We start from the raw sequence: 26,725 nt of genomic DNA on the forward strand, positions 1-26,725 counted from the left end.
CTCCCTATATATAAAGATGACTGTCTGAATAACTCTCATCATTAATTCTGTGTATGTAAGAGGTGTGTTTTACTCATAGAAATGCAATGGTTATGTCTCACAATTGCATACAAAGAAATGCAGGCTGTTTAAATATAGTATTGTCCCAATCTAGAAGTGATATTATGCAGCTAATAGAATACAAGTATGCTTAAGAGGAATGACCAAAATAAAACTCCATTAATTCTGTAGTATATCATCTGTTGATTTTTTTTTTTAGTATTGTTACATACCATTCTCATTGGCAGATCTGGCCAGATTCATAGCCAGAATTCTTTGTTATGATGGCTATCACCTTTGAAATGTGCTTTTCTTCCTCCGTAGGTGTCTGTGTGTGACAGGGTACACAGGAGTGAACTGTGAAGTGAACATCAATGACTGTGACTCCAGTCCCTGCTTAAACCAAGCCACCTGTGTGGATGCCTTGAATTCGTATGTTTGTAAATGTCCCCCTGGCTTTACAGGCAGCAGGTGTGAAACAGGTACACAGGACTAAGTCTCAGAAAAAGGTGTCTTGACTAAGTCTGTGCAAGATTTGCACTGGCTGGGATGATTTCATACAGCTTTCCCAGAAAGTAGCTAGGGCGGTGGGACTGTGAGAGGATGAGTGAAGCCTGTGTGACTACAGCATTAATAAGTTACAGACAAGTAACAGCATGTGTCTGTGTCATTTCTCTTTTTAATACCCAGTAGGTCTATTGAATTTTATTTGTATTTGCTGTGTGTATCTGTGTTAAGCAGATCTTTCTGTTTCTTGTAATTTGTGTAGGGCTTTGCATCACAACGTTAGAAATTACTAAGGGATAGTCTAGCTTCAGAAACCCTAAAGGCATCAAGTTCACTTCAGGCAAAAGGATATCAAGTTTGCTGTGGACAGATGGCATGGGTCACACCCATAGCACAACTTCCTGGGGGATATTGGAGACATTTGAACCACAAGGCTCAAATCTCTCTCCCTTAAAATTATTACAAAGTTGCTGGTGAATCTTTAAATGGAAGCCATGTTGATTTCAGAAAGACAGTAGAAGACATGCAGGACATTTACGCCTGCCATCCTATGTCACAGTTTAACACCCACCTTTCAGAAGAGCTCCACTTGAGTGGAAAAACACTTGCTGTTTTTCTTGATTAAATGTAACAAGCTGATTATACCTCTTTGTGTTGTTGGATGGTAGATGGTAGATGAATATGTCATTTCAGTGATAGAAGACAGAGAAGAAAGGTTCCTGTTCATTGCTAGATAATCAGCATCTTTTCCAGATATTTATCTTCAAACACTGTATTCTAGCAGTGGGAATAATTTTTGTAGCAGGGCTGCATTCTGCTTTACTGCATTTGCTTAGATATCATTGGATTCTCTTTTTTGTGTAAATATTGTTCTGAAAACTCTTTGTCTTTGTTGCAGAACAGTCCTCTGGTTTCAATCTTGATTTTGAAGTCTCTGGTATCTATGGATATGTCATGCTTGATGGTGTTTTACCATCTCTTGGTGACATCACTTGTACATTCTGGATGAAATCCACAGACACCACAAACTATGGAACTCCCATTTCTTATGCAGTAGAAAATGGAAGTGATAATGCATTTCTTCTAACTGATTACAATGGGTAAATCACAGCTTTGCTTTTCTATAGCTTATGTCTTGGATTGATACAGGAAGTGTACAATAGAAGTTTGAGTATAAGTTTTGCCTACTTTGGCGTAGAAAAATCTGCTTCCAAACTCCCTTTGTTTTTCTCCTTGCTTTGTTTCCATCACTTTTTGCTCTGTAGTAGAGCAAGATGGCAAGAGAGCAGTGAATTTAAACATTATTTTTTTTCTGTACTGCATTCACATATTTTCTAAATGGCTCATTGAGACAATGAGTGGAGCAAATGGAGCCCAGCACTCTGAGTACTTCTGGCATAATTCTAAAAGCAGAGTATGACTTGCACTTTTACAAATGCAGAATATGACTTGTAGTGTGACTCCAAACTCAATAGGAAAATGTAAGAATCCACTATACAGCCATGGCTTGAGCCTTCATATTTTGTTACAAAAGTATCTTACTTCTTTCACCATGTTTTGCATATGATAACCAACTTCCAAGTCGTCTGGGAGAGAGATCTTATGATCTTATGATCTTATGATGATATTATGATCTTTCAAGCCACAGTTGTCTTGTCAGTCAAATAACATTTCTTTGAGTCACAGGGGACAGACCATGTTTTTAAAGTAGCTGCATGCAGCTCAGTATGCCCATGTCTTCCTTCCATGCAGCTGGGTTCTTTATGTGAATGGGAAAGAGAAGATAACAGACTGTCCTTCAGTGAACGATGGTAACTGGCATCACATTGCGGTGACGTGGACGTCCACGGATGGGGCATGGAAGGTGTACATCGATGGAAAACTGTCTGATGGAGGCAGCGGGCTCTCTGTTGGATCAAAAATCCCTGGTATGCTTCATTTATATTATACCACATCTGTTGCCTTCATTCTGTTTTTATTGCAGAATATGCAGAACAATGTTTAGGTTTTTTAGTATACATTCATGTTTTCAGCATTTATGAAAAGCTTATGTTTGCTGTTCTCTTTTGTGAGGACAGTTCCCCATCTTCAGTTCAGCATCACTGAAGACAAAATTTCTCATTTCTAGAGTGTATTGGTAGGTAACCTGTTTTATGAACAACACAGTTTAGTCCACAAAGGAACTTGTGCAGAGCTGATTCTGGGATGGATTTTTGAGAGTATGTGTCTCACTCAACAAAATAAAGTTTATCTGGCTTTTCCCTTACATATGTGTGTTCAGGGTTGATTGACTTAGCCTTTCCTGCTCTCTTCAGTCACGTATTTGAAGTTATGTTTATATTTTTTCCTAACAACTTGGATTTGCTATTTCATTGTTTCCTGTGAGCAGTCATCTACAGAGGGCATAAAAAGGAGTATCTTCAGCATTGAAGACCTATGAAAAGCCTGGTATTATTTGGCTGCAAAGAGGTTTTGTTTTGATACTGTTTGCATACTGCCACCATCCAAATTTACATAGAATTTCAAAAGACTATTTTATTAAAATAAAAAGTACAATATTGAAGCATTTTAGTCCATGATCCTTATGTTTGCCCTGTCTTTCCCACTTAAATTGGAGTTTTCTCCGGAGACAAGACCTTAGGAGGTGTGCTGTCTCCATTACTTTTTCACCTTGTCCACCTACTCTGCAATGTAGAAAATGCATGTTCACATGTTATTGGTCAAGGAGAATAAATTTAACTTGTGTGCTATATTTCAGAGCATGACTACCCTCAGTGTGCTTTGGAGGGTGTGGAATCACATTTGATCTGTATGATTTAATAAGCTTTTGTTTAAAGCAGGAAGTGTAAGTTAGTATTGTAAAATATGCCCCACCTCGTCAAAACTGCATTTTACATTGCTGTGTGTTATGCTTCAACTACTGGCCTGCAAGTGATCTCTTTGAGCCAGTATCATTCCTGAAGCAGCCATAGGTAATTCCTGCTCCCTATGTATTTGACAGTAACTTCCAAATTGCTATGTTGGCCTACTTCAGTCTAACATAAGGCTTCCCAGAGGTTTTGCTGAGAGTTTGTTGAAGGTGGCCTGTCTTCACTGCAAAATCCTAGTAACACAGAGCAGCAAAATTTTCGTTTTGCTTAGTTTTTAATCTTCTTATGGGATCCTTGTTGCAAGGCTTTGTTTTTTACCCCTCTTCAAATTCTGAGTTTAGGTGGTGGTGCACTTGTGCTGGGTCAAGAGCAAGATCAAAAAGGAGAAGGATTCAACCCAGCTGAATCTTTTGTGGGCTCCATCAGCCAGCTCAACATTTGGGACCATGTACTTTCTCCACAGCAGGTAAGTGTTTGAACAGAGGGCTCTGAACACAGCATGAACATTTGAGAAGGCATTCTAGGTTAGCACATTAGGTAGACCCCTACTCCCACAGAAATCAATGGGGACCAGATGGAGTTCTGGCTTAGGGTAATAAGATTAGTGTAGTTGGTAAAGTAGCTTTAAACAAAACTAAGTCTGGTAAAAGTAACACCTTCTATTCGGATTGAGCCATTCTGTAGTATGTGGCCTCAAAACAGGAAGGAAATCATGCATAAAAATTAGCAGTACTGCTAGATGACAGAGAAATCCAATGAAACGAGATAAGCTCTTGTTTTACAGACTAGTTTCCTCATTCTGCTGTTAAAACTTCAGAGAGGAGACATCAGAATTTCTGTCAATGCAGTAGACACTATAGAGCTATATAGTTTCAGGAAAAGTCTGAAAGGGCAGTATAACTGAATGCTGAGTTAACCTAATCAGGTACCTAAAATAAAAGCTTGACAGCACCAAACTTCCACTGAGTTAACAATTAATAAAGATAGAAAGATGTCTGCAAGGACAGTGATCCATCAGCTTTTCTGGGAGACAAGCTTCAGTGCTTAGTTATCCTCAGAGTAGAATTTGTTTCTCAATGCCTAGTTATGCCATTTATGACTCCTGGTTGTGCCTTCCACTGTGTGCTGCTGTACAAGCCTGACTCTATGTACCTGATCATCTCCCCATACACACGGGGCTGCTGAGAGGTGTCCCCATAGCTGTTTCTTCTCTAGGCTGAACCAAGCTCTCTTCCCAGGGCAAATGTTCCATCCCATCCCTGAACTTGCTCCAACTTGTCAATGTCTTTCTTGCTGTGAATAACCTGAAATGGAATGCAGTACTTCAGATGTGATCTAATAAGCACTGGAAAAGAATAATCACTTCCTTGTTTTTCTGATGGTAACCCTATTCACACAGCCAAGGATGCTGTGGATCTTCTCTATTTGCACAGTGCACAGCTGGCCAGTATTCAGCTCACTGCCTACCAGAGTTCCTAAGTTCATTTCCACAGAGCTGCTCCTGCTCTTGGCTTTCTTCAGCCTATATAGTTCAGAAGATTTTTCCTTCCCATTTTGCCTTGTTGAATCATTCAAGTCTGGGTTGGCCCTTTACTCCAGCCTGTCAAGGTGCCTATGGATGCAACTCTGTCCTTGAGCACCTTAACTGATGATATTATCACCAGCTTGATATTATCTGCAAATGTGATGACAGTGCTCCATCACCACTTCCTCCTCATTAGCTTTTCAATCCTGAAGGTCAGAAGTGTTAAACTTCTGATAACATTTGAAAAACAAAGAAAAATGTTTAAAGTTATAGGCATTTCTTTGGGGAAAAATCTTTGTATTAGAAGGTTTTGCTCTTCTCCTGACTTTTCTTAAAGTTGTATCACTAATACGTGGTTTATAACTGTTTGCTATCCATGATCCAAATAAGAAATAACAACATGAACAGAAAAAACGGTAGAGCAGAACCTTAGTTTCCAGCATCCAGACATCTCCTCTGTTTATTTCTCTGGTTTTTTACTACTTTGCCTCTGATAGGTTTAAAATTTCCCAACCATCTGCTACTGTTCTTGGCCTTTAGGGTCACCAGCTGTTGCATTGTCAAGTCAGATCTTCAAGGTTTTTTTCAATAGCAGATTTGAAGCTGATAAGAGTACATGTGATTTTACAGGGCACAGTTTTAATTGCAACTTTCTGAAACTTTGTCAGTAGTTGCCCCTCTATAATGACAGATCTGATTTAATTCCCACTTGCTTCAGATGCAATATAGTTAGGACAAGGAAGAAAATCCTGCCATTCATTTATAGTATCCATATTACTCATCTGAAAAGACAGATGTGACATCAGACAGGAAGCTGAGCCAAGCTTCCTATACAATTTTTACCTCATTCATTTCAGAGCTTGGAATAGTAAAGTGCTATTGTAATCTGTTATCATTAGTTTGTTTTGGCTAGCTGGAACTATTCATTAATTTCCTTTCATTAATTTTCCTTTCTATTCTCAACAATAAAGGAAAGCAGGGTGACAGAATATGTTGCCTAGTGAATAAAGGAGTGTGGAATCTAGTCTTCAAGATTTTTCATTGCTTGCTTTAGTTGCTTATTCATTTGCACATTAATTTTGCATAGGTAAACTATCACTCTGGTAGTTTTGTTGTTGAATAGACAGCAACAGAAATACGAGTAGTGCATAGGGAACTGTAAGGTCCTTTTTGGCCCTCTGTTTTCCATCACATGGCTTGAAAGGGCTAATTACCAAACTAGTTTTTCCCACACTGGAAATTTTTTGTGCTTTTGTGCAGTTTCCTTGAAATTTGTTTGCAACTTTGCCTAAGTCATTTCCACTGGCACAGATTGCTGAAATGACAACTTAGAAACGGCCTCAGAATAAACACAGAACAGTCGATTTCTTCTCCAGCTATACTGACTCTAGGAAAGTCCAATTTGCTTCAATGAGTTCAGAGTAGGGACAATATGAGAACAGATCGCTCCAAAGTTCATGACGTAACTTGCCTTCTCACAAGGATTGACAGTGTAAAACATTATTCTAGGTAGTTGATTTCATCCACTGGAGACTTGACAGAAGCCAATCACCCACCTGAGAAAACTTTTCTATCAGAGATACATGACCAGACCTTCTCTCAAGATACTAATCTGCTGTTGGTCTAGTAGTGTGTTCCTTTATTCCTCCTGTACTTAGCTGGCTTGTATAGTTCCTGTTTCTATACTCCATTAGTTATGTCCCTGTCCCACTTTGGTTGGGCCTTGCCTACAGTGCTTTAAACAGTCTAGTTAATTCAGTTCACAAAACCTCTGTTCTGGAAACAACTAATTGCCTTATTAAGCTGCTCTATTCTGTATTTCTGTCCCTTATATGTGGTGTAGTGCTAGGAGTTTTCAGAATACAGATCTTGAACATTAGGTTCCATTTGGGTCCTATTTGACATTTTCTGCAAATAGATAAGTGTTCTCTTCAGCTTGCATCCTCATTACTGTCTTTTTCTGTGACGTAGATGTGTTTTTCTTTTACACTAACAAATGCAATTTTGTCTCAAGAACTGTGTTCAATACCTTGTTTGTATGTCAAGTAGTCCTTCAGATAGTGACTCAGCACGAGCTGTCCATAGCTAGATGGCTTATAAGAACAGAATAATAAGCACTTCAGCCAGGAACCTCTTGTGCTGGAAAGTATGAGCATTGCTCCCTCAAGGATCTGTTCTAGTGTTGCATGCACGCATGAAGAGAATTTTTTTTTTAATATTCTTTTCCTATGTCCTTAAACATCACCTAACCAACTGTTTTAAATCCATAGGTAGAATCTCTGGCTACATCCTGTCCAGAAGAACTGCAAAAAGGAAATGTACTAGCCTGGCCAGATTTCCTGCCAGGAGTTGTTGGAAGAGTGAAGATAGATTACAAGAGTATATTTTGTGCTGGTTAGAACTTTACTTCCTAGAACCCATTTTTTTCTGAACAGTACCATAAGACACTTTTATGGGGTCATCTAGCTAGTTTGCAGCCTTTGCTCTACTAACCTTGAATAAATTATTTGGATAATTTGACAGTTAGAACATGCAGTCCTTCATTCTTCAAATTCCAGGGTTTTGTAACAAAAATTCATTGAAATCTCTGACAAAAATTTATTGCTTCCTGAATTGAGATGGGAAAAGAGTGAAGATGGTACTGGATCAGAAAAAAATAAATTCCTGCCTTTTATTCTAAGAATAATTATATAGTATTAAAATCCCTGCTGCCTCCTTGCTTCTTTTTCTGTAGATTCCTTTTCTGATTTTATATGTTGATGATTCTCAAAACCCTTTGGACCCAAGCCAGGATGTAGCATGTGTAACATTTCTAAAAGCTTTTTCCTGGATAAACTTACACAGGATCAAACAATCACATAACCAATTTATTCATTTCAGCACGTACCTCTACCTCTTACTGTATGCACGTATTTTGCCCACAGATTGTCCATCTTTGCAAGGATCCATACCACATCTGCGAGCCTCTTCTGCTGATTTAAAGCCAGGGTCAAAAGTGAGCCTTTCCTGTGACCCAGGATTCCAGATAGTGGGAAACTCTGTTCAACACTGCCTTAACCTGGGACAGTGGACACGGCCTTTTCCCCGATGTGAAAGTGAGTTGTCTCAGTGGGCTGGCAGGATTAGGAAATCCTAGTGTTTATTTGGATCCTATCACTATTCCTGGCCTGGGTTTTTTGCGGCTATCATGCGCTAGAATCCACCCATGTTAAGCACCATCTTACATACATGCTTAAAACTAAATCCGTGTTTTGTATTATGATCAGGTTCTTACATGTTTTCATGTAACACCCATGGGTGTTAGTGAAATTAGTCCATTTGGATCAGCAATCTGGTACTTTCCTCCTCAATGGCATCAGGAAATGCTAGAATATCTCTGTGATTTTTAGATGTCACTGAGAATGTCTGCTTTGAAGTAGAAGCCTTGATTTGAGTAAGTTATGAACTAATTTCTTTAAAGGCAGCAGATATTTCTGTTAGGACTTGGAAGTGCTCCAATATTTACAGAATTTCCTCAAAGAGACTTAGCTGTATGCATTCAGGCTGTCAAGTTTCTTTTGATTCTCTGATTCCTGCTCCTGCTTTTTCCTTTCCTTTGGTCCTCCTCTGTTGTGACTGCACATATGACTGCAGTTGCTTGTGGTGGAGCTGATTACATTTTTTGTTTCAGCAGAATAGTAAATTAGCTCCTGAAGTAGATATTGCATCATCCTAGAATATGTAGTTTGGAGAAAATCATCAAATTTGTTAAAAACACCTTTAAAATAGTTTGATCTAGATTTTACTGTCTTCCTCTTTATTCAATTGTTTGTAGCAAAAAGTCCACAGTCCATCCCATCTTCTCTGTAAAGAACAGCATGCCTGTGAGGATTTACCTAAAAAAAAGTCCTGCTGGGCAGAAAGAAAGTTAACTGGCAGAAACTTTGCACTTTCTTGGTGTGGTATCAGTGACAAACCACCAGAATCATGTTAGTGTTTCTGATTTCTCTGTATTGGGCCAAGCAGTTTTACCTGCTGAGCACAGAACTGAGACAGAACAGGGCTGACCTGCCACAAACAGGATGAGTTGATGAAGGCCCGACTGGCCCACTGGCCTTTACTTTCAAGGTATCTTTTCCATGCGTACCTGATGAATGAAAGCTACTTGAAGATACCTATTTCCTACATAATGAACTACAGGTTTATACTGGTGGTGTAGGCCTGAAGAGGTACTGACTGAATCAGGCTCAGTGTAATCAGTATCTTCACCCACAGGATCCTTTTCCTCTTCCTGGTGCTAAATACCCCCAAAACCACAGATGCCTGAGAACCTGTCTTTGTTACAGGCTCTCCAGCTCTATTCCTTCACAGCAAGTACCTGGCTTCTATTACTATATGCTTTAAATTCCTGTTGTGTGATCCTTGCACACAGCTAAGGGGCTAGGACTTGCTATAAATCATCTAGCTGCAAAATTACCTGTGTAGCTGTTGGAAAAAGTTCAAGCCTTTTTGACTGAGACAAAGATGCACAGAAGCAATACTGCTAAAATAAATAAAAATCTCTGGCAGGCAGGTACATGGATGCCTTCTGCTGGCACAACTGGGATCAGATAGGCTTTACTATAGTCGATCTGAGAGGTGCCCAGGGTTGTATGTGAGGTCAGTTCCAATCTCTCTGTCATTCATGTACTTCCTTGTCTCACGCCAGTACTGTAACTCTTAGCAGTCTCTGTTGGCTACTTTTGCAGTGTTTAAACACAGCAATCCCAAGCTTGCTTTTCAGCAAAGGGAAATAGCAACAACCTCCAGCAAAGCAAACTCAGTTTTCCTTTTTCTTTATAACTCACCATGGAACATTTCTTATCAGAAGTGTTCTGTGACTGAAGGGCATCTGCTCAGATCACAGCCACAGATGTCTCTTCCAGAGCTAGCAAAATTTTCTTAGCAGGATCTGGAGAGTCCTGCTAAGACTCTTACTGAGAAATGCCCAGAAAACAAGACTCTCCACTAGACCTGGAATTGATTAGAAACTGCAGGAAAGGACTGGGCCCTCTTGCTAATGGGATTGTACAGCTGCAGAGACAAAATACACAGTAGTGGCTCTCATGTGGAATTATTCTGAAGATGATCTGTGTTTGTTCTGCTAATGCTATGCCCTCTCTTCACTCATGTCACAGGAATCAGCTGTGGAGTGCCTCCAACTTTAGAAAATGGATTTTATTCAGCTGAGGACTTTTTTGCTGGCAGTGCTGTTACCTATCACTGTAACAGTGGCTACTATTTGTTGGGTGACTCCAGGATGCTCTGCCTGGACAATGGAAGCTGGAACAGCATTTCACCATCTTGCCTTGGTAAGATATGCCATACATTTGGCTGCATGCACTGGCAGTCTTACACTTCTCCTGTGCCCTTAGGTTTGAGTGGACATTCATTCTGAAATTGTGGAGGCTAACCATAGTCCCAGAGTCATAATCCAAAATATTCACATTTCTGAAATACCATGCGCAGCCTTATGTGAAACCAGAACTACATTCTGTCACTTTTTTCTGTCCATCCTCTTGTATGCCCCACATCCTGCATTTATCAAACATATATAAAATTATATAGGCCTACACTTCACTGTCAGTGTCCCATGCTCTCCAACCAGGTTCATTTAGAAATTTTACAGGTGGACGTTGTAGTACTTCAGATCAGATTGACACATCTGATAACAAGTAGATTTTGCACAGGATTTCTGATCAAGCAGAGTGATACAAAATGTACTGCATAGCACAATAGAAACAAATTGCAGTTGCTTGACAAAATACAGCAATTGTAATACACAGTTTAGGCACAATTCCAATGTGTTTCCCATTATCAAGCTCTATAATATGCTACCATCCTGACCTTGCAGATCCCCAGTAGCTGGGAATGAATGTGTGAGTTAAGGTCAGCTCAAGCCCATTGGTAGTTGTCTGACATGTATACCTCATGTTGACGGTGTATTAATTTCCACTCCTCCATGCTGGTCAGATAATTCAGGAAGACATTCAGACTCTCTAATAAACTCAGGGAGAATCATTTACACTGCCAGTTGATCCTGTCAACTGTTAATTGATGTTTACCTAAAAGAAAGGCCACCTTACTATCTCTAAGCTTAATGGGCAGATCACATCTGCCAGTGTTCTTTTTCCAAAGTGAATTTTTTTTGGTGAGTCACACATGCTTGCCAGCAAGCAGCTGCAGCGTTGGGAGGGCTGGGAGTGCCCTTTTGGACACAGTTCACACAGTTGCTACACTGTAACTTACATGCTGGTCAGCTGGGTCTGATGTGCCAGGTGCAGTGGCACAAAGGTGGGACAGGCTGGCATTGTACTGTCCACAGAGGACTAGGTGTCACTGCTCTTGCAGGGCCATGTCTCCAGCATATTCCTGCTGGAATCTACTAGCTAGCTGTACTTGGATAGCTGCATCCGGTTGTACTGAATCTTAGTCATGCCTCAAGTGGGAGTTGCATGGTAAAAAACTGGCAAGATTTGTGTTTGAATTGGCTCCCAATTCCTTGTTGGAATAGCACGTAATTTTTTCAGTCAAGACAAGCAAATGAAAAGCCAAGTCTTTTAGTTCTGCCAAAATTAACTTTGGAAAAGGTTCCATCTGGTTTCATAGCATCCTGACCAGCAGCACTCCTTCAGAATCTACAAACATCATCACAGGTGCTTCAAGGCTGTCCAAATAGTTCCACTTCTATGCAGTAGGAGTCACCGTGTTCAGAAGCAAAAAGCCTGTGCCCCACCTTCCAACTTGCATTGTTTCTCTCAAAGCAGACTAATGGGAAAATTAAAGTAAGAGTGGATTTGGCACCCTGACCCAACATTTACCTTTCTGAGTCATGCTTCCAGGGAGGTGCTAACAAAACGTGGTACACCTATGCCTGAAGCATTCCTTTTGTTCTGTTAGGGTCTGATTCACAGTGTACTTCCACTTCATTGTAAGTCTCTTGCCTAACAAGACATTACAGAAGAAGCAGTCATCCCAGTTCTGCTGTGGTAGCACTTTGCATTCTCCTGACACTTGTGTAATTGACAACTTTTTTTATATTAATGTGCAGCTGTCATGCTGCATATCAAAAAGAAACTCCTTTTCAATGTGTTGTGGTCTATTAATGCTGATCAAACTCATCCAGCAGTGAAGAACAAACCTTCCAATTCAGTAAATTGTCTTGCTTTTTTAACCAGTAGGTTTTTTTTACTGGAAATGGGCAAAGGACCCAAACGGTTTGTCTGCATGGTATACCTAGATCAATATGTGTCCTGTAGCAGGGCATTTAGATGAGGAATTGTTCTACCTCTCTCCCTCAGTCTGAAACAATTTATAGAACATTTATAGAGAGAGAATAATCCCTGAGAATAATCCCTGGTGCCAGCACTTTTCAATTAGATACACTGAAATTAACTATTGCAATTTTGACTCGTAGTTTTCATAGCAAAGACGTTTCCTTACTGTCAAGATTAAAAGATTTTTATGAGGTATTCTAGAGTGAGGGATTTTTTTTTCTTTTTTTTGCTGCATAGTACCAAGCTGCATGGATCATAAATAATCAATTGAGATTTTGAGGTGCTACTATCATGTAAATAGTTAATTATAATAACTTATAAATTTTGAATTAATTTTTACTTTTCTTGCAACTGCAGGCTCTTCTTGGACCTAGTCTAATTGTCTTCATCAAAGATGGGGCTCTAATATTTTCAGAGTATTTCCCCTGTTGGCTAAGTTTTCCTGTCTTACAAGCAGGAAGGTTGAGATAGAGATGATTTGCCAAGCAAGATTTTAATGCAAAAACCCTTCCTCAGAGTGTCTGCCAGGACTAGTAGTAACAATAGTTACAATATCTGTTCTTTTGCAGTTCGGAAACCAGATACTTTTTGTGGAAGTAGTGACTGAAGGTTAATAAGATTTATCTCTGATTTTCTCATGTTGTGCAATACTATTGAGAAAATTATAATTAAAATTATAATAAAACTTTACAGTGAGTTATAAATATTTGTTTAAATATTAGAAGTATTTTTCCCGATGGATTATAAATGTGATTGCAGTAAGTGATTTTTAATTATACTACTTAAAGTAATTCCTCTTGACAGTAAGACAGAAATTTAAAGCAAATGATTGCTACAAATAACACACTAGAGGCGTGGGTTTTGTGGTTTGTTTTGTTTTTTGCAGATGTTGATGAATGCGCTGTTGGATCAGACTGCGATGAGCATGCATCTTGTCTCAACACAAATGGATCCTATGTTTGCACTTGCATCCCTCCTTACACAGGAGATGGTAAAAAATGTGCAGGTATGGGAAAGAAAAACATCCAGCTAGCCTTTCCAAGATTCTGTATAGGCTGGTATCCTGCCTTCCAGTTGCCAGACAATAATTGATATCTAGAGCAGGCATGCTTTCATCTCCAGGTCAGTTTAGTCTGGATGAGGCAGTGATAAAATGTCTCCTTTTATTTCTTGAAAACTCACCTCTCCGTATGGATACAGCTGTCATGGGATGCTGCTCCAAGACATATACACACACAAAAACCTTACTGCACACGGAGCAGGGAAGGCCACAGAGTTTCACTTCTGAGAACAGAGCTGTGCAGCAAGGAAATATTTTAAAACAGGCTTCTGGATAAGGCTAGAGCTGCCTGTGGAAGCATTAAACAAGGTAACTTTGGATGAAGATAACAAGACAGTGGCATAGGTTGGTGAATCATTTAAAAAATGGTATAATCATGGACAAAGACCCTCTAACTAATTAAAGTTACAAAGTGGTGTGTTTATTCACTGGCAGGCAGCATGGGAGTCACCCCCAAAAGGCGTGACCGTGCCGAATAAGGTTCTTTGCCATCTATTTATTCCCCAAGATCTTACATACAATACATATGCATAACCCCAGCACCTCCCATCCCCATCCCATATTAAAATGAGCCCATTAGTCCTTCACACGTGGGCAGTTCTTCTCTTGAATTGGGTCGGTGGTCTCGAAATGGGTCAGTGGTCTCGAAGGATGAAATCAGGAGAGTCTTCATCAGGTCTCAGTGATCCTCTGGCACGATCCAAGGCCTCATGCTTCATGGTTATCAGTTTACTTATTTTACGTTCTTCTGTACGTAAATTTATAATAGCAGATAATTATACCAATTAGCTCTAGCCTAAGCATCTAGTAATTACTAACCTACCATTTACCTACCTAACTTACATCTTGGTCATGGAAACTACTTCTACTCTTAGCAAAAATTCTAACTTTTTAAAACCATGATTCATTGGGATAAAAGGTAGCTGGGCGGCTTTCATGTTCAGAGATGGACATGCTGGAATGGGCTTTCCCTCACAGAGGGAGAAATGACTGTAAGATGTGTTTATTTCTGACAGTGAATGTAAACTCAGTTAGAGGGGCTCTTCCATGTCAAGATTAGCTTACTTGCATGAGTCTTCAGTGTCTGTCACTTACATAGAAAAGAGAAAAGGCTGTAAACTACTTATGAATGTTTTCCATGTGCTTTGCCTTCCCAGCAAATTCCCAAGGATATCTACTGCAATTTGTTCATAAAACCTGATATGTAATTATATTATTCATAGTTTCCCTCTTCCTCCTCAGAACCTGTGAAATGCCATAATCCAGGAAATCCAGAGCATGGCCATTTATATGGGAATACTTATAGTGTTGGCAGTCAAGTAACATTTTCCTGCGAAGAAGGGTTCCAGCTGACAGGAGCAATGAAACTTACTTGCCTGGAGTCCGGACAGTGGAGCCACACAGTACCCTATTGTGAAGGTGTGATTCCTAGGGAGAATGCATGCTGAAATGTGACTTTAACCTTAGAGAGAGGAAGGAGCAAAGTCATAGCAAAGAGCCTTTAGAGACCATGGCAGCTTATGAAACACTGTCCTAGCAGATCTAGATCTCGGTGTTGAAGTCTTTGTTTTATTGAGACATAAGCACAGTTGTCATATTTGTAGTGGTCCTCTCTTACACAGATTCTCCAGTGCGTCAGAGGCATAGACTCAGTCAAATGCAAGCATTAGAAGTGTTCTTCTAGTTCTTCTCCATCCCGTCTTCCATTTTCAAGGAATTAGTGGCTTAAATAGCATTAACTGTCTCAGTGGATAAAAAGCAACCAGAAAGAACAGGCTGATGCATGTACATAGTCATGGTATAATAGCAGAAGTTGTTTCTTTAGAAAACCAGAACAAATGAGATGAAGCAACAGGTAAAGTGAAGAGTTGACAAAGACTGTCTAAGCAAAAAATCAATTACTTTGTCCGTAGAGAGAGGTAGATAAGGAGTCCTCTTGGTAGTCAAGCATGTGGTTTGTAGAGCAGTTATAACTACCTTCTTCCAAATAGTTCTGTTTCTCACTAAGGTGAATTCAAATAAAGAGTCCTAAATGTCATTTGCAGGTTTTGTAGGCAAGAACTCATTGTTACCTAGGGCTTTATACTTCTTCAAATCTTTTCAGAGAAAGCAAAGCAAATCCTAGTTTTCTGTTCATTTTTGTTTGTGTTATATCAACTTCTCTTGTATTCCTGTCTTTTTAAAGCTATATCCTGTGGTGCTCCAGTTATTCCAGAGAACGGTGCCATTTTTGGCTCAAATTTTACATACCAAAATAAGGTGGTGTACAGGTAGGAATTCAGTATGTTTGAAATGCTGTATTAATAACTGTTTGACAATCTGGCAGCAAATAAGAGTATGGCTGAATTGAGAGATTGGTTGAAATGAAGGAGAGGAGCAAGATGAGATTAAAATAATGGAAACACATTTGGTTATAGTGTGGCTGTTCATTAGCAGGGCTGAATGTTTACTCCAATACTACGTCTCTGTTCCCTGAAAAGAAAGATGATTTATGCAGGTGTGGATGATGAGAAAAAAGGGATGGCTGATTATATTGTGCATGAAAGGCTGTGTGTTTGATAGCACTTCTTTTCTTCTAATGCAGATGCAATGATGGATACAACTTAGTGGGTGAAAAGGAAATTCTGTGCCTTGCTAGTGGCATTTGGAATCATGGTCCGCCCTCCTGTGAAATGGTGATGTGCCCTAGCCCACAGGATATCAGCAATGGAAAATACACACTCAGTGGCACAGCCTACCTTTCCTCTGTATCATACACCTGTGACAATGGATATAGGTAAATGCATGAACATGCCTGAGCTAAATGCAGGTGGCATGCTTGTTAGAAGGTCTGACATATCTGAAAGAGACAAAGCCGGGATCATTGCTCAGAATGATAAAGTGCTAAAACAGAATTGAAAAATATTTCTTTATACCTTGAGGGTACTTTCTGTATTTTATCTTTAACTGGAGCAGTTCAGAAAAGTCACTCAGGATTTGCTTATATACATATGCAATGCTTTCATTTTACCATCAAACTTATGAAAATATTTTGAATATTCAGAAAATAGTTTTAATTGTTTCTGAAAGTTCTGATTTGTCTTTAAAGATCATTATACCTCTACAACTGTAGTTCATGTTAATTTTGATATTACTTTACAACACCTTTTGTGAAGGAACTTTCTGGAAGTTACTGATTTACTCCTTGAACTTTCTGTACAAGTAATTTATTCTGAGGTTTTTTCTGTTTTATATTTGTAAGGAATTATACTGCAAGCACAATTTAACGTGGTGCAATTAAAAATTAGCACATTAATGCTATGTCCGAGGATGTGGCTATACGTGCAGTTTTCTGTCTCCCCTGATACCTGCTTGTTCCTCTAGCAGATATACTTTGACATAAGTGGTCCCATATGGACCTGTTCAGGGGTGATTTTTTTCTACATTTTCCTGCTGCAATCATATCCTTGTCTAGATGCTGGCAGGTAGGTGAGGTGTGTTCATTTGATGAATGTTTTAGTTGTGTTTGTACAAATGGATACCTCAGCTGCAGTTCAGTGTAGTGTTAAATCAGATTCACATTGTGGGCTTATCTGTATCCCACGAGCACCAATGAGATTTTGACTGTGGACTTTGGACATATAGGCAGCAAATACCACAGCAGTTTTGAGTCTTTGTCTTTTCCTGTCTACCATAGCTTGGTGAAAGAGGTCCTCTTTCCTGTGGTTACCACTCCAGAGGAAACCCTTTCAAACAGTGTCCATCTTATGCATTATTTCTGGACCCAGTCTCTTCCTTCGAGCACCTCTTAGGTGCTTTTAGTCTTAAATATATTGCCACAGGTAGGCAAAGCCCTGCTTTCCTAACAAGGGCCTATGCCAAATTTGTAGAAGCATTACACGTCAGTGTTCTTTTCCATTAACTTATTTCAGTCAGCTAGACATGGGGATCTAATACCATTTGAGACCAAATTGTAGGGATTCAGACATTCCTGTGTAGGGCTCTCAGACATGATGTGGGCCCTACAGGGAACCCACAGACAGCTGACACAGCGGCTGGAGACCAGGGGTTTCACCCAGGGCATCTCTGGGAGGTGTTGCCCACTCTGTTCAGATACCCTGTCACACCCTCTGAAACAATCCTGCTTCCTCAGCTAAGGAAACAAAAAAATACCATACTCCAAATGGGTGTGGCTGCTCATTCAAGCAAAATCCTTTACCTCCTGAAGGAACTGAATGCCTTTTTGTGAACAAACTTGAAATGGAGCATTTCCTTCAGTGTCCTGGGTGAAGATAGTGTTTTAGTCCTTGAGTCGATCAGGCCTCAGGCAGAGGCCTAGTTGTGAGTCTCAAGACTGACATGCTGTTGATAGCATACAAGTAAAATGTTAAGCTTAAACAAATATTTATTTCTTTTGTGCTCAAAGATGGGCAAAGCTACAGCAGAAATTATGTGTATCTACACAGAGCATTGAGACTCCACAGAAAATCCACCAGCTTGCTCTTCAAAGTGATATGAAGACCAGCTTTTTCTGATAGCATCTGTGTTTTTCCATGAACAAAGGATGAGATTCTGGCCTCTACTGAAGTCAGTGAGAAAGACTTCTTAGTGTCACTGAGGCCAGAAAGCAAAGCACCTCTTTCACCCTGAGTCCCTCACCGGGAAAGAAATGGCAGCTTTAATAATGGTCTTTGTGTCTCAGCCTTCAGGGGCCTTCTGTACTTGTCTGTGCATCTTCAGGGAGCTGGAACAGCACACCACCAGCTTGCAACATCGTGTCTTGTGGATCCCCTCCTGCCATCAAAGATGCAGTCATCAATGGGGATAACTTTACTTTTGGAAACACCGTCTCTTACACGTGTAAGGAAGGGTATGTAGCTTAGAACTACTGGATTAATATTCGGGTTGAGTAAAACTGGTGCACTGTTCAACCAGTCCTTTATAACTGCACACTTTCTGTCTTAACTTTTTGGAAGTTAAATGCAGTGGAGATTTGTTTGTGGGCTGTCAGGTTATATGAGACGCAGACATTTCTTAAAGTAGTTTCAGGGGAACTGAATACACTCAGGAAGAGAAGAATAGAGAGGAATCAGGGGGAATGATAGCACAATTCAATAGGAAACTCTTTTCCTTGGAATTACTATAGAACCAGTACTTCTGTGTTAAACTGAAGTTTCTGATCACAGCAAATCCTTTATGTCTCCATCAGGGTGTAAGAATACTTTTGGTGCAGTTTAACAACTGTCTGTTGTGGTGTTCTAAATTCTATTTTCTTAAAATTAAAATTAAGACTATTTGTTTATAGAGGTACATTATTTTAAGTTTATTTTTATCTACTCTGTGTAGAGAAATTTTCAGACCCTATTTCATTAAAGAAGAGGCTCAGTTTTGATGATATCAAGCATGAACGTATAATAGTGGACTCTGATTCTGCAAGAACCTTTGCACATTGTAATCTTTACAGCCTGTAAGCAGTTCCATAAAATATCTTGGAATTGTTCCGTCTAAAAGGCGAGCGGGTAGGCAGAGTTTTTGCCAGTTTAGATCCGAAGTGACGGAGATTTTATGCTTTATCTTGGTGTAAAAAGGTAAATTGACAAGCCAGCATTTTTCTTATATATTGGCTTTGCAATGTTATTTGAAACATAATTGAAGCAAAGCATCCTTATTATGTTTTTTAGACTATATTATGATTTTAAAAGCTGTTTCTCTTTCCTGTGCAAACATTTCAAATGGGTTAGGATAGCAACATTTAAAGACTGTCATAGCTGTCTGTCTGTGACAGTGGATCATATCAAACATTGACACATAATTGGCGCTTTTTCTGGGTTCCAATCACGAGGCCTTGAAAACAAATCCTGCAAACAAGATAAAACAGTTTTACAGGTGTTGCTTCAAAATGTGAACAGACTGCAGCTGGAAAGTCACTGGGAACTTTGCTCTAGTTATTGTTTCTTTGCTTATTGTGAGAGCACACCACAGGGAAAAAAAATGAAGAAAACAGTCAAAGGCACTGTGAGTACACAATTGTCTGCTACATATTTAAGCAGCAGGGATTTAAGTGGGATGATGAGCAGCACAGATTAATGCCTGTCCCTGCACCCCAGAGACAGACTGGAAAACTACAGCTACACTAACAGTATTCATGTGGTAGAATTTTATTGTAAACTATTTCGTTGGATTTTTTCCAGTCAGCATTAACTTTTTTTTGGCTTTCCAATATTTTCTAACACTGAGTTTTTATGAAGAAGTTCTTTTAAAATTGCTATATTCATTATTGCTAAGAGCATCTCTGGGTAGCTCACTAAGAGCTTTCACTTTGCTTGCAAGTGTGAAAATAGATTGATAGGGCTAATACAGAAACCCAAAAGTCCTTTCTGGGCTTTTCATCTCTTTTTTTTCCAACCAGTTTTGCTAAACAGAAATAGTTTCTGAGTGGGATCGTTTCCTTGAGAATTGCATGGACCATCCCACCATGATACTAGGTTTTTTGTAGTAGTTTGAGCCAAAATAAAAGCTCAGAAATGGTAATTGGATAGACAGATGAGAGAGAGGCAATATGCACAAGGTGTGCTTGGATATCCACCATTGTGATACCTCACTCATGGACATGTAGGCTTTAAGATTTTCCTTTTGAAGTTGATCGTAGCTTCTTTAATGGATCCTGTTCCTCTGGGGTTCTAGAAAACAAGCTCATACTGCAAGGGCTTCAGGAAACCTTAGGTAGAGTTTGACAATGCTTGTCTTTTTTACTTCCTATGTGGTTTCCTTATCCACAGTTACACATTAGTTGGCCCTGAAACCATAGAGTGCTTAGCCAGCGGCAAGTGGAATGTGAGCCACCAGCAGTGCCTGGCAGTATCCTGTGATGAACCACCCCATGTGGAAAATGCATCACCAGAGAGTGGCCACCGCCTCTTTGGTGATATAGCTTATTACTTCTGCTTGGATGGTTACAGCCTGGCTGATAACTCTCAGCTCCTTTGCAATGCAGAAGGGATGTGGGTGCCTCCAGAGGGCAGGGATATGCCCCACTGCATAGCTGATTTCTGTGAAAAGCCATCCACCGTCTCATACAGCATCCTGGAGTCCATTAGTAAAGCCAAGTTTGCAGCTGGCTCTGTCGTGAGCTTCAAGTGCATGGAAGGCTTTGTTCTGAACACTTCAGCCAAGATCGAATGCCTTCGAGGGGGCCAGTGGAATCCTTCTCCTCTGAGCATCCAGTGCATCCCCGTTCGCTGTGGAGAGCCTCCCGACATTAGCAATGGCTATGCCAGTGGATCCAACTACAGCTTTGGAGCAGTGGTGGCTTACAGCTGCAACAAGGGGTTCTACATCAAGGGAGAGAAGAAGCGGACCTGTGAGGCCACTGGCAACTGGAGTGGCAGCTTGCCCACATGCCACCCAGTGTCCTGTGGAGAACCACCACAGCTTGAGAATGGCTTTATTAAGGTACAGAATGAGTTTTCTCATCTGCCTGGTTCCATGGCAAACTGAATATATCTTCACAACTGTTGCTGTTGGGGTTTTATTTCTTCTGTTTTGCTCTTCTGTTAAAATTGAGGAAGTACATGATTGGATAGAATAAGGATAGAATGAGCAGGTGGATTTGCATCAGAATCATACCTGAAAAGCATGAATACGTCCATGGGATTTCCTATCATAAAGTGGGTTATCAGTTAGGAGACTCAAGACACCATATGACATTCAATTGATTTCCTTAATGTCTTATTCTTCATTTGTTTGGTTCTTGGGTAGCTTTCAAGTGCCTTCTGGAGATGTTTGAAGTACTGATGCCAGTTCACAAGCCTTGCACTGTTCACTGCTATGAAAAAAATCTGATGTACAATAGATAAATCACCTTGGGATAATTTTTCTTCTTTTGATGCAAGCACATTTCTTTTCCGAAGTCAGAACTTCCCTTTCCTTATCAAATTAAGTTGCAACAATGTGTTTTGCTTTGGTGCACAAGAATAATATTGTGGTAAGGAAGATCAAAAACACTATTATAAAGATTTAACATTGAATTTTTAAAGCATTTATCTTCTGAACATCCCTCTTCCTTCCTTAAATCCAGGGATTTAAGATACCATGATGCCAGATACCAGGGAATCTGCATTTGCTAGATTTGGAGGGTGGAGGTTGACATTCCAGTTAGTACATGAGTTTCCAGCAGTAATAGCAACAATTTCTGTTCAGACTCCCACATAGATGCATCTTCTAATTAATGCATATCACTCTGTTTTGTCTTCCTTAGGTAGAAACACTCTTTCATGTATTCCTTACAGCTGGAGAAAATTTTTAATACCTCAGTCAAAGCCCACACTTTGAGGTTCTCCTCAGCTGCCTGCTCAGCACCGTGCAGCTACATATGTGACATTTATAAACATCTCCAAGCAGTAGTATATTTGAGGGCTCCAACCTTAGATACACATAGAAGCTAAAGAATCATGACAACTATAGGCATTTGATGGCAGCTTCCCCTGATCCTTTTCTTTTCCATCTTCCTTTCCACATCTATTTTGGTCTCATGGGTCAGGAAGGGAGAAAGCAGAGGAATTATTTTCTAGCTTTTACCTTTCAAGCCTTGAATTTTCTGTTTTCTTTTAGAAGTGGTCTCAGAATGCATCATTTGAGGCAAGATATTTCGTACCAGTTACTTGCCTTCATTCCTTTTGAGACAGCTAGAAGCTAGACCAGGAGAACTCAAGAAATTAAATCAGTCTCTTATTGCCCGAATCATGCATCTTCATTTCAGACATGTCTCCGTCTTAACTGTTTTCCAGGACATCACTGGACAGTTCTTTGAAAATCAGGCAACTTATCAGTGTGACTCTGGTTACCAGATGGTCGGGAGCCCAATGTTTATCTGTCAAGCAAATCGGCAGTGGTACAGTGAATCACCTCCTTACTGTGCACCCCTCAGCTGTGGAAAACCACCATCCATCCAGCATGGCTACTCCAAGGGAGAAACTTTTGATATGGGCTCCAAAGTTGAGTTCTTCTGTGATGAAGGCTATGAACTAATAGGAGATGTTTTATGGACGTGTCAAAAGTCTGGGAAGTGGAGCAAAAAGCAGAGCCCTAAATGTGTGCCAACAAAATGTCCAGAACCACCCCTGGCAGAAAATCAGCTGGTCTTGAGAGAAGTGTCTTACCAAGTTGGTATTGTACAGTTCTCCTGCAAGGAGGGTTATGTTTTGCATGGCTCCTCTGTACTGAAATGCTTGCCCTCCCAGCAGTGGAATGATTCCTTTCCCTTCTGCAAGGTTGTACAGTGCTCTGCACCTCCCTATATCCCCTTTGGGGACCCTTTGACTTCATCTCTTCATTTTGGCAGCACTGTGAAATACATCTGCGTGGATGGGTTTTTGATGAAGGGTGAGTCTGCCATCAGATGCCAGGCGGATGGTTCATGGAGCTTGCCTTTGCCAGAATGTATTCCGGTGGAGTGTCCTCAACCAGAAGAAATTCAGAACGGCATAGTTGATGTGCAGGGCCTCACCTTCCTTAGCACAGCCCTCTACACCTGTAAACCGGGTTTTGAACTGCTCGGGAACACAACTGTCCTCTGTGGAGAAGATGGACAGTGGCTTGGGGGAAGGCCCATTTGCAAACCTATTCAATGCCCAAGGCCTAAGAAGATCCTCAATGGCAAATACTCATTCACAAGTTTCCATTATGGGCAGTCAGTCAGGTATTTCTGTGACAAAGGTTTCCAGCTCCAAGGGGAGGAAACATTGAGATGCCTAGAAACAGGGGAGTGGAGTACAGAGGTTCCCTCTTGCAAGGCCATAAATTGCCAGCCCCCTCAACCCATTGAGAATGGTTTTGTGGAAGGTGCAGATTATAGCTATGGGGCAATGGTCATTTACAGCTGTCTGCCAGGCTTCCAGCTGTCAGGCCTTGCCATGCAGACCTGTGAAGAACTGGGGTGGTCTAGCTCCACACCAACCTGCCTTCCAACAGACTGTGGCCTGCCTCCTCACATTGACTTCGGGGAGTACATGCAATTGAGACATGGGGAAAGACGTCCTGACCAGGGAGGTGTTACAGAGAATCCCTCCCTTTCACATATATTGCTGGCTGACAACATGAAAGACTCCAAAAGTTCCTTGAAGGAGGACAGTGCAATGCAGCTCACCACTTTCTTGTTTGGAACTATAATTTTATACACATGTTACTCTGGCTACGAGCTGCTGGGAAACCCTGTTCTAGCTTGCCAAGAAGATGGAGCTTGGAACGGCACTGCCCCTGCTTGTGTTTCAATAGAGTGTGCCTTACCATCCGCCCCAGAGAACGGGTTTCTGCACGTCACAGAGAACACGCTGGGCAGTGTGGTGCGGTACTCCTGCAGGCCAGGATTCACACTGGTTGGCTCTGACACACGGCTGTGTTTGCCAAGTCGGCAGTGGAGTCACACTGCTCCTTGCTGCAAAGCAGTAGCGTGCAGTTCACCTACCCAGCTTTTGAACGGGAAGATAAGAGGGGAAAACTACACATATGGGAGTGTTGTCTACTATGAATGTGATCCTGGTTACCAGTTAAACGGCCCCACAGAGAGGAGATGCCAAGAGAGCCAGAAATGGGATGGCAGTGAACCAATCTGCATTCCTGTTTCCTGCAGCCCACCACCAGTTTTGGAGAATGGTCATATAACTGGAGAGGACTACACATTCCAGAAACATACAGAGTATAGCTGCAACGAAGGTTACCTGTTAGATGGGGACAGGAGCAGAGTCTGCCTTGCAAATGGAAGCTGGAGTGGAATCACTCCAGTTTGCAAAGCTGTAACCTGCCCTGCACCGCTGCCTCTTCCCAATGGGAGCACTACTGGCTCGGATTTCAGCTTTAATAAAGAAGTGTATTATCACTGCCATGATGGCTATAGCCTGCAAGGACCATCTATACTTACCTGTCAGAGTGATGGTACCTGGGACTCAGAAGCACCACACTGTGAACCAGTCATTTGTGGACCCCCTGAAGATATCTCCCATGGCTTTCTGAATGGCTCAGCCTTTACTTATGGGGAATTTGTCCACTATATATGTTTCCCTGGTTATGAGCTGCGTGGCAACCCCTTACGGCAATGCCTGTCCAACGGCTCCTGGAGTGGAACCCTTCCGTCTTGCCTACCCTGTCTGTGTCCTACACCACAGATTCAAAATGGAGTCGTTCTTGGCACAGATTTCAGCTGTGGGATAAGTGTCCAGTTTCAATGCCTGGAGGGCTTCAAACTGCTGGGGCCTTCTGAAGTTACCTGTGAGGCAGCTGGCAAATGGAGTTCTGGGTTTCCTCGCTGTGGACAGATTTCCTGTGGTGCTCCACCCATCATCCCCAACACATTTATCAATGGGAGCAGCTCTGAAGATGAGAACACAATCATCTATACCTGCTTGACAGGTTTTGTCATGAAGGGCGGTCCAGAACTGACTTGTGTGGAGACTGGTGTGTGGAAGAAGCCATACCCGAGCTGTGAGCTCTTAAGCTGTGGCCCACCGCCATCTATCCCAAATGCAGAGGTTCTTGGGAGCACTTACACCTATGGAAGTAAGGTCCAGTACAGGTAAGGATGGTGCTGCTATTCTGTTTTCATTAAAAGTCCCTGAAGGAATGAAGATGGAAGGTTTATGTACACTCAGTTAGTGCAAGTTTCTGCATACTCAGATTGACAAAGCCCACATTGCCGTGCACTTTATAAAATACTATTTGGATCACTCATGAAAACTCCAGAAAGACATTTCAGCATGTTGGGCTGAAACCTCCACTGATATTAATTTCCCAATTCCATTTGCTTTCTTATTCTCCTCCTCTGAAGCACTAGTTTCAACATGTAGGTTTTGTTAGCAGGTGACAGCAACAGGCAGCAGGGTCTATAGCTTCTCTCATCTTGACATTGCATTTATGCTTTCCTTCTGTGTCAGGTGGCTCTTGTAATACAAAAGGGCTGATATCCCTCTTGTCCCATTTTCTGCACTGCAGCACTGTGCTGTCTGGAGCACTGGAGCCAGTTACTCCATTTTCAGATATGAGAAACTGAGGTTCTTTTGCTGATTTCCTGAAGTTTATACACTGCAGATCCCTTTCTCCAAGGTGAAGAAAGCTGTGGCCAAAGGGGAAATGTATTTTTCACAGTAAAAGCAAATAGTGGTATGGGACAGAGCTGAGACATAGACAGCAGGTGGGTGAATTGAACAGTGTCAGTCATTCCCATGCAATTTTAACAAGGTGAAGAGAGTACTTTTGCTGCTGTTCTACAAGTAAACCCACTACTGCAAGCCAGTTGAATTGTTCTTGGTGAAGCACCATTGAGTCAGCCTTAAACATCTAAGCAAATAGTATGTGGTCAGGCTAAGGCTTGGTTTGTTCTTGGAAGAAAGTCAGATCATTTTTAGAATTATTTGGTGCTCACACACTCTATTGACCTCACCAAAGGCCCTCCTAGAAAAGACATGGCAGTTTAGGAACTGCACTAAAACTTCCAGTACCCTCTGAGTACTGAAGCCACCAGCTCATTTCTATTGTGATGCTGCAGCAGAATGAAACAACTGTAAATTAAGTCTGAAGTCTTCAGCTCTTGCAACAGAATGAATTCAGTCCAGACATACTTCTTACAGGCTTATGTTGAAATAATAGGGAAATTTCAAGATGTACTTATTAACAACTAATGCTGCAAAATTACTGTACTGACTTTTTAATTTGTGGGTTAGTTCATTCCTAGCTGTGTCTCTGTGGTCAGGTCTTCATGCTGTGTTACAGATGTCTGGAAGGCTACACAATGGCGACAGAAGTGGATGTATGCACTTGCCAAGAAGATGGACAGTGGTCCCCCCAAAGTATTTCCTGTTGCCCCAGAAAGTGTCCCCTTCCAGGAAATACCACTAATGTAATTGCACTTGGGAGCAACTTCACTGTGAACACAAGCATCACTTTGTCATGTGTAGAAGGCTACACTCTGGTGGGAGAAAGCACATCTACATGCAAGGTACAGTTTTATTAGCACTGTTTTATTCTGCTGGCCTTCTTGAATTCAGGACCTCACACCTTCCTTAGCTTTTGGGCCTTAACTGGACACAATTAAAAATTCAAAGTATATTCTGCAAAATATAGTATGTTTAGTTGTTTCCCAATAAGAAGTTATTTGTTTTCTATGTATAGACTTTGAGAACTAGAATTTTTTTTACTTCTTTTTCCATCAAAAGCTGAGGAGGCTTCCTTTAGAAAAGCATTCATTTTATCATGTGCCAGGCATTAAATCATGCCTGAGATTTTAAAAAATATATCTAAGATTTCTAATGTATTTTGAGGATTGCATGCAGAGCTTTTTCTCCAGAATAACAGGCAGTAGACATTTTAATCCACTGTACACCTGTAGAAACTTGAATCCTCTGTTAAAGACCAAATATCTTCATCAATTCCACTGGTAACCTCCTGTCACATTAGCTTGTGG

At 40.9% G+C, this 26,725-nt stretch overlaps 1 protein-coding gene across 2 annotated transcripts in view; it reads left to right on the forward strand.

Annotated features, from left to right (window-relative positions):
- The window catches only part of SVEP1 (sushi, von Willebrand factor type A, EGF and pentraxin domain containing 1), a 119,703-nt gene that overhangs the window by 69,422 nt on the left and 23,556 nt on the right, over positions 1-26,725 (forward strand). For both annotated transcript variants that reach the window (XM_014884085.2, XM_088157354.1), the window contains exons 25-39: positions 364-521; positions 1,445-1,646; positions 2,299-2,474; positions 3,758-3,882; positions 7,212-7,335; positions 7,866-8,036; positions 10,098-10,271; positions 13,123-13,242; positions 14,539-14,715; positions 15,482-15,566; positions 15,881-16,072; positions 17,978-18,145; positions 20,055-20,727; positions 22,062-24,841; positions 26,035-26,260. In XM_014884085.2, the coding sequence (XP_014739571.2) occupies positions 364-521; positions 1,445-1,646; positions 2,299-2,474; positions 3,758-3,882; positions 7,212-7,335; positions 7,866-8,036; positions 10,098-10,271; positions 13,123-13,242; positions 14,539-14,715; positions 15,482-15,566; positions 15,881-16,072; positions 17,978-18,145; positions 20,055-20,727; positions 22,062-24,841; positions 26,035-26,260 (5,551 nt within the window). The remainder of the gene's footprint in view (positions 1-363; positions 522-1,444; positions 1,647-2,298; positions 2,475-3,757; positions 3,883-7,211; positions 7,336-7,865; positions 8,037-10,097; positions 10,272-13,122; positions 13,243-14,538; positions 14,716-15,481; positions 15,567-15,880; positions 16,073-17,977; positions 18,146-20,054; positions 20,728-22,061; positions 24,842-26,034; positions 26,261-26,725) is intronic.

The sequence above is a fragment of the Sturnus vulgaris genome, chromosome Z (genome assembly GCF_052056855.1).
Source record: "Sturnus vulgaris isolate bStuVul1 chromosome Z, bStuVul1.hap1, whole genome shotgun sequence".
NCBI classification, from domain to species: domain Eukaryota; kingdom Metazoa; phylum Chordata; class Aves; order Passeriformes; family Sturnidae; genus Sturnus; species Sturnus vulgaris.